This window comes from Leuresthes tenuis, unplaced genomic scaffold (assembly GCF_036924035.1).
Source record: "Leuresthes tenuis unplaced genomic scaffold, fLeuTen1.0.hap1 SCAF_7, whole genome shotgun sequence".
In the NCBI taxonomy this organism is placed as follows: Eukaryota; Metazoa; Chordata; class Actinopteri; order Atheriniformes; family Atherinopsidae; genus Leuresthes; species Leuresthes tenuis.
The window spans coordinates 21,395,733-21,404,581 of NW_027325361.1; the positions used below are offsets into that span (position 1 = coordinate 21,395,733).

At 40.6% G+C, this 8,849-nt stretch overlaps 1 protein-coding gene across 1 annotated transcript; it reads left to right on the top strand.

Annotated features, from left to right (window-relative positions):
* The first annotated feature begins 27 nt into the window (after window positions 1–27).
* plpp6 (phospholipid phosphatase 6) lies at window positions 28–8,235 on the top strand. The gene is made up of 2 exons (XM_072389853.1): window positions 28–686; window positions 3,399–8,235. Exons 1-2 carry the CDS (start codon window positions 200–202, stop codon window positions 3,764–3,766), a joined length of 855 nt encoding a protein of 284 aa, XP_072245954.1. The 5' UTR covers window positions 28–199; the 3' UTR covers window positions 3,767–8,235.
* The last annotated feature ends 614 nt before the right edge of the window (window positions 8,236–8,849 follow it).

The window sequence follows — 8,849 nt, forward strand, 5'->3', positions numbered from 1 at the left end:
AATTTCCCACAATGCTTGGCGATTAGAACAACAAATATGGCGATTCGACTCGGTCTTCCTGGACGTGATAAGAATTGTCAAACGAACAACAGATGAGCTGAAGGTGCGACAACTTGCTCACCGCTGCAGAAATTTTACCACTGCGGATTTTGCCATCACTTCATACATTACTATCCACGTTGGTTGATTAACAGACAAAATGCCTTCTCCAAAAGCTAAAAACCCCGGCCGCAGCAGCGGAGGAAGCCCGGTGCTGGGCAGTTCCTATGACTTCATGTCGTTGACGAAGCCGCTGAACCGGTCTCCGCCACCACACCTGCTCCAGCGGCAGGGCTCCGACCCGACCACCGCCCGCCTCCGCGCCTCGGAGAGCCCCACTCGACGCCGGGGCTCCAGCTCTTCCACGGGCTCGGCGGGTGGTCAAGGGCCACCTGAAGAAGACGGTATACGGCTCAACCCCTCTCTGATCCGCGTAGCACTCAGCTCCTTGCTGGCAATCGACCTGTGGATGTCCAAGCGGCTGGGGGTGTGTGCCTGTGAGGACTCATCCTGGGGTAGTGTGCGCCCATTAATGAAACTGTTGGAGATATCAGGACATGGCATCCCGTGGCTGGTTGGTGCCGCATACTGTCTGTACAAGAGTGACAGTGTTGCAGGGCAAGAAGTCATGCTCAACCTTCTATTGGGTAAAACGCCTCTCATGTCAGTGTTTCTCGTGTGTTGTAACTCTGTTGTTTCCTCTAATACGGCATATAAACACACAGTACCGTCTGCAGTACATATGAATACTGCATCCTAGGACTCAGTTAGCCATCTTCCTCATCCCAAATCCAAGTGTGCAATTTGTAGCTGCTCAGAACTCGCATAGAGTTGATCCCACCTCCCAAGACCATTTATGTCATTTTTCCCCTCACATGTGCTGGCAATCATCTGTTCTTGATTCTGGCTTTGATTTTTACTTTCCCTCTTACTGTCTTGCTTTGACAAACAGAACAGATGCACCCCATGTCTCCTGCAATGCCTTCTGTAGTCATGACAGGCAGCATGTTGGTCAGCTGGAGAAACGGGTGGGTTTCAATTGGCTAATGCTTATGAGAATGGTTTCTGTGAAATCCTGCAGTCTGATCAGAAACTAAATTAAGTTGCTTCATTTTTTTATAGTGATAATAACATGTAATCACATTAATTGGCACATAATTGTGGGATATTGAATGAGCTTCTTTGGTTTTCTTCTTTGGTACAGCTCAGTTGAGACCAGCTTGTCTTAGGAGGTGAAGAATTTCTGTTGCCATTAAAATCAGTCAGCGGTCACTGCAGTATGTGTACTATCAGACAGCAAGCAGCAGCAACTTGTTTGTATTCAGCTAGATCCCTTTTAACCTATCGGAGACTGCTTTAGGAGCTATTAGATTAAGTAGAACCAGCTAAGTGATTAGAAAGACCCAACCCCTGATCTATAGGTGCCTGGAAAAGGAAGTGATTGTTACTGCAGGCCTCTAAAGTCACTTCAGAAAGTAAATGTGTCATTAAACCAGAGATTTTGAAAGCAGTGATTATCAGCCATGAATGAAAATCTTTTGTTCCACATTAGTTTAGATTAGATCCTTTCACTGGATTTACAGCCACGACTGGCTCAATGCCACCTACATTTACATTAAATTTTCAGCACTGCAGCCCTGGAGGACATGAAAACTAATGAAATATTGTGTCATAGGCTTAATGCAGAGAAGAATCTTTAATATTGCATGATTCCGTTAATCTGTGCTGTTTTCAAAAAGAGTCATTTAACTTTTATCATACTGGATAAGTTTCTGCAGTTTACATGTATGTTCGGTTGCCATTTGGTTAGGTTTATCTATCCAAAGTACATGCTAAGGTTTGGAGGGTGGGAGGTCATAGTTTGGGTTAAAATTCTGATGTGAAGAGGAGTTGCTGTTACCCAGCTTCAAATATTAAATTTCTTATACATTATCACAACTTTTTTTTTTTTTCCTCATTAGTTCCTCTCGAGGACCAATATTTTGCTTCAGTTTGTTACAGACTCACTGATTACATGGAATAACTTGATTAGAAATCCCTGGTTAAAGCAAGAGCCAGCTTTACAACACTTTTTGCTTTTATCAGAGTAATTCTTGAGATCCACTGGGTTTTAGCCAGCATTTGGTTCTGGGTTCCTCGTACCTGATCATTGAGCCATGTAAGCAGACAGTATTTATTAAAAAGAATGTTTTTATGAACTAGATAGCTGAATATTAACATTAAAGAAAAACTATAGAATAGATTGTCGAGGGTAAAAAGACAGTGACATATGTATAACACTGAGCTTCGGCTCTGCTGCCTGATAATTAGTACAATCCTTACAATTATTGTAACTATATAATCATATTTAGTCATTTTTGAAGGGTCAGTGGATCACCTGACTGGTTTTAAAACATCACATCTAGTGACAAATGTAAGCAAAGATAATCCAGTTATTATACATAGAATGTATTTTTTCATTTTACTAGCGGCATCAGGCACATTCAAACTGGTTCCTCCAAATTTTCCTTTGTACATTTCGAAAGATTCCTTGGCCATATGAAATATATATGTGGTTGTTATACTTGATTGAGTAAATCTGCATCAGTTATGGTCAGTACACTATGCAAATTAACATTTTTATTTCAGTATTAGAAGTTTTTGTCCAGAGTATCTGGACTGATGCTTTAAATCATGTGCACATATGAGGAGTACTATGCTGCCTGACTGTCACACTATGAAGGCTAACTAGTACACTTGAATGAAATGGAGCCATAGTTATTAGGAGCGCTTGTGCCTGTTGGATGTGTCTGCTGTGGAAAAGGTTCAGAGCTGACACTCATGCTTTTGACACAGTAAAGACAAAGCTCTAAACTGGATCATCAGTGGTTTCCTTAACGGTACCTGGATGACTTTAGAGTAAATTGTATAAACTAATTGATAAAGTAGGGAATTCACTGAATCAGCTTTGTGCAAGAGGCCAGTAAACGTAGACCAACAGTATGTTAAATAAAAAAATAAATGCAACCAGATGGTGCCAAGGTAAAGATGTTTGAAATCCCAAATTACTTTGATCTCTGTGCTCCTCTTTGGTTAGAATAATGTTGTCTGCTTTGTGTATAAAGGCAGGGTTCTTATACATGCTCTGTTGTCATTAATGTACAGCACTGTAAGACCTTCACCACTCTTTGGGTCAGTAGCCGACAACTTTTTTTTTCCCACCAACTTGAGTTGCCACCATGCGTTTGTATGCTTTTGTTGCAAGTTGCCGTTTACATCAGTGTGTGTGTCATATGATGTCATCTCCTTTCTTTTGATGTGGTAACATTGATGTGCCTTTATTCACTGTAACAAATGTTCTTTGTCTTCATCCCCTACAGGCCTTTTGCTGGACCTCATTCTCATAACCATTGCTAAGACAGTTGTACGTCGACGCCGACCAGCGCACAACCGGATGGATATGTTTGCCACTTTCTCCGTGGACCGCTACTCCTTCCCCTCCGGCCACGCCACCCGTGCCGCCTTGTGTGGGCGGTTTCTGCTTGCTCACCTCGTGCTGGCAGCACCATTGAGGGTCCTTGTCCTGCTGTGGGTGTGTCTGGTGGGTCTGAGCCGAGTCTTCCTGGGCAGGCACCATGTGACTGATGTGTTGTTTGGGTTCTGGATGGGCTATTGCCAGTACAACCTGGTGGAGCTGCTGTGGCTCTCTCCACAAACCCTACAAGGGCTACTAGGACAGTTAGTTTAACAATAAAGACTACAGGAAGAAATATGTATACATAAGAAACTGTGCTTAGAATCGTGAGAAGAGCTCCATCAAACACAATTTGTTCTTTCTGTTTTCTGAGCCATTATTCTTGCTCTTACCTTCTCTCTGGCAATAACTGCCTGTGATATATTGATGAGCCACAAAATGAAAAGACCTGGCTAATACTCTGTAGGTCCCCTTCTTGCCACTAAAAGAGCTCATACCTGTTAGGGTATTTTCAAGCACACCTGGCTTCAGACTCTTTAGAACCTTATGGGGGGGGGCACCACAGGCACATAGAGTGAATTTTATTAATTTAGTAGTATGTTTTATCCAAAGTGACCAGTGAGAAATATTTTGGGGGACTGTGTGGTACTCAGTATCTACACTTGGGAAGTTGGTGAAAGGACCAGCAACCTTCCGAGTGTGCATCAACCACTCAGAGGTGAACATTCTGACGCCGATGTCATTCCACAAATGCTTGATCAGATTTTGATCTGGGTAATCTCGAGGCCATGTCACCCTGCTGGGCTCTTTGAGCCGCTCTTGATCTTTTTTCTGTCTTGTAGTTGGGAGCTTTGTCATGATGGGGAAGTTGCCAGCATTGTGGAGTGTTGTTGCTTGGCGGCATCTTTAGGATACTGGTACATCTCCAGATAACAACCAAATTATTCACTTTACCTAGAAATGGTTTTGATGTTGTGGCTGTTCGGGAAGAAACTTGATCAGTTACCCCCTCAAGTCAACTCGCTAACCTCACAAGCCAAGTCTTTCCTAACGATTTCAGTAATTAGGACACACATCATTGGAGCTACAGCGGCTTTCGCTCATTAGAGAGAGTCAAGTGCAATCTGTGAATTTGTTGATCTAACTAGGCACTGCCTACAACTTTATAGAGATTAAAAAAGTGGAGCAAACATGGCAACCAGTCCCCCTTTATCCCCCCATGAAGAAGCAATAGTTTGGAAGTAGTCTTGATATCAGCTACGTGGTCTTCTCTAAGTTTGTGACTTCTAATGAGATGATTAGACATTCCATTTAAGTAGACACACAGACTGAATTTCAATCTGTGTTTATATGATTTATACTGTGACTGTTTTATTAACAATAAATCAAAACCTCACTTATAAATGATGATTGATTAGCTCTGATAGATTACATCCACTTAACGGTGTTGTTATCTGCATAAGTTTGCATGCTTTAGCTGAATTTACCTGAATTCCCAACACTGTTTATTCAGAAGATGAGTTAAGTGCACTCCTCTTCTCAAGGCATTTCAAATTGTGTAGCGAGGCAAAAGGCACCACCCTCACTGTCTATATGAAGAGTGTCTGGAGTGATTTTCACATCATGAAGTGCTCCAATTTGGTAATAGACCAGTCATTTTGAGAGAAGATTTTGATCTAGCATTATGCAGCATGGTCTTCTGGACATAAAAAAGCACTCATTTGGATGACGAGGGGATGTCCATATCGATGGAAATTTAGCATGTTTGGTTTCAGGAGGTTTGACCTGTGAGGAGCATTCTGCTGGCATGTAAGGAAGGATCTCCATGCAGACTGCGATCAGCAAAATAATGCTCAAATTGATTTTCCTTCCCCTGTCTGTGTTTGATGAGATCAAAGCAACGTGAACTCTTTGCACTTTTATTAGGGTTGAAATGAGAGAGGTGCAAAGATTCAGGCAATCCATGGGTTTAAGCTTTGTGGATTTCATCAGCCTCAGTGCAATCGAGGGCTGGTGATGAGATCTTGATTATGTGAGATTTTTCCAAATGTATTCAAGTTTGTAAGTTAAAGTGAAATGATCTAAATCGGATGGTCTCCTATCTACACTTCCATGAAAAACTAGATAACGTCTTCAAGTCCATCCTTTGATGTTGTAAGATCACTGAGCAGATTTTCACCACTGACGCAACAAAGAGCTAAATGTTAAAGAAATGCTAAAGGAAGTGGCTTTGGGATGCAGAGTGACAGTGTTCAGCTGTGTTCTGTGTAATACAAGGTGCTTCAAAAGAAGTGGAATATGTGTAAAGTTAGAAAATATCACAGAATTTAGACGCTTTCACTAAATACTGGTAGACCAAGGTTTCATGCTTTTATTGCCATCATGGCAATCCACAGCTGTTCTGCATCAGCCAGCAAGGGCTAGTCAGATAAACATGGGACAGCAGTCTGTCAATACTGTGATCTTCTTTAAAAACAGCCTGCAGATGCTGATAATTATGTGACATCTTTCCTTAAGAGTAGTGCTTTGAAAGTCAAGACGACCAGACCAGCTGACGCTGCAGCAGGATAGCTCTCTGCTCTCTGAATGGCAGCTATTTCAGGTTTCTAAAAGGTCTGGAACTGTTTTTGAACCCTTCATCACATCTTTCATAACCTGAGAATGGCTCCACGAAGTCAATTTAGCATATTAGATAAACCTGTGGCAAAGGTGGTACATTAACAAATACTGTATATTCACATTTTCACTGTTCAGCAATATAAACAGAACTTGGAAAAACTGAAGAAAATAAAAACTGAATGTGCTGGTTTTTTTAGGTATATATATGTGTATATGGAAGACTATGTATTTTGCATGAATAAGTACTCATGTTCACTTTTACTTGATGTTCGACCAAACAAAAATCAAGCCAAATCTAGCTGTAACTGAAGTGCAAAAAAGTGAGTCAGTGGATCAGCTGCGGTTTTACTGATCACAAACAGAATGACCTTTTTCATACGTTTTCTAGTGCAAATCTAATGTATTTAAAGTATTAATGGAGTAAATCTTTAACTTGCTGTGACACCTTGCAGCCAAGACTGCGTGCTTCTTTCAAACAGCCAACTTTATCCTTACACCCCCCCCCCCCCCCCCCCCCCCACACACACACACACACACACACACACACACACCCCCACACCCCCGAGTGCACTGCCTGAGTATCTCTGAGGTATTGAAAGAGGCCCCGATACCAACTCTTGGGTTGAGGAAGCATGTGTAAGCATTCTCCAAGTTTATTTGCGATACTTCTGAATAAAAACAAGCCATAAAAAAATTCAAGCTGTCACTACTACATTATATTAATCATTCCAAGAAAATGTTAGAAATTTGAGTCATTCTTTCTTCATACAATGTGAAGTCCTCAAAGATGCTAAACAACTGTGTTTACAAGAAAGGCAATAACCCTAACCTTATGTTTACATCTCAAGTCTCTACTTTTGAGTTCTTATGGTTATTTCTCTTAATCTCCATGGCAGCAAACACTATTTCGACGGCATGGTGTTCGGGTGAATATGGGTGTTTTAATTGATTAGCTTGTTATGCAGCGACCTGGTGCACTTTCAGAGAGTTCATGGATCAGAGACTATTCCATTTTTTTAAACTTTCTATATGACAAGATGTATGTCAATCGAGGCATGCCAGACAGGCATGACAGGGAAAAAAAGTATTTTTTAAATAATGTGTTGATGCCCTTTTCACACTTGATATCTTTATCAGATTTACTGTCGTATGTGACATAGTTTTGCTGAAATGTATAAGACATAATGTATACCACTCTAACAAGGGGGGGGGGCATGATAAAGAAATGTATCCCGTGTATGCTTTTGTTCCTGATCCATTAATTCACAATGTGCATTGTGGTTTTCATCCTTGCTGCATTCCCTTTTTTTGTAATGTTGGGGCAGTCAGGAGAGAACAAATACTAAACGTCGAAACCAGAGGTTATTAATCTGCAGATTCATCTCAATATCTGAGCCTTTTTTTTAAGTTTATCCATTATTAAGATTTATATCTATATCTGTATAGATATATATCTATATAAATATGTGTGTGTGTTGCAACTTCCAATATGTTTCACTTTCTCTAAAAATAAGAATGTTTCATGTCAGTTCTGTTTTTACCTTTTCATATGCTTTGAGATTTCTAATTCTGAGCCACTTCATGAGGTTCGTGCATGTTGGTTTAAACCAAATCCTGATAGCTGGAATTAACCAAACGTATTAACAGACTGTTTAATCACCGACTGTTTGATTGACCTGTGTCATGCCCACTTTCTGCAGTTCGTGAAAGTGAGGTGGCAGCTTCCCAGCTCTTTGGTTCATCACCTTCTGTTGCTAATCTGATAATGCGCTATTTATAGTTGGGTTTTGAATAGATTTTGCACATCGCGTGCAACCCGTTTACTCAAATGTTGAGAAATACTTACGAGTAAATCAGTTTTGTCGGTTCAGCTCTTAATGACAGTCAGCAGTCGTCACATCCACTCTTGCACCATGTCAACTAAGACTTTTCTGTCACCACAGTCAGTTTTGCCTGCCAAATACTATCAAATGTATTATATGTTAATTGTATAGACTTTATTCTTGGGTATCTTGATACTGTATGTACAGTTTGGCTTCATGGTCATGTGATTGCACTGTGTTGTGAATAGATTTAAATTGAATGTTAAATATTCTGTTTAATTGTAATGATTTCTAATTAAACGGGGGAAGAAATCTAAAAATGTCTCATGTCATGTCTAAAACATGCTGTGCACAATAATTAGGAAAATTATTGTTCTCAGGATCTGTTATTAAACTTTGAGCCTGTCGAGGTCTCATGCAAATGCTAAAGTCCATGGCATTTACTGGTTTCTTGGATGAATGCTCAAATGCAAGACCTCCAGATCCTCAAGTACTCAAATACCACTGTTAGAGGAAAGTATCTCCCACAGAGTGGCAGGAGTCTTTTTTCAGTTCATCGTTTACTCCGAAAGGTCAGTCTAGTTCATCTTTATCAAAAAGCATCCCTTGCCAGAACCCTTGTGATTTGTGTACATAAGTGATCTAACCAATACTGCATTAGTCCACTTGATCAAGTGTCAGCCTCATTTTATGTCCCAAATCTCTTTGTGTACCGTTGGCCCAGTCTTGATGTTTCAGCTTGTGAATTTGTGGTTCTCAAGTGTCAGTCTTCTTTAAGACATCTCACTGAGCATTTGCCAGCTTGACTTGCTGCATCCATCTGACAAATACTATACAATTTTTTAAAATAATCAGTCAAATCACTTCATTGGAATATTATTCTGAAAGCAGTGAAGCTGGTGAAGGTATCAACT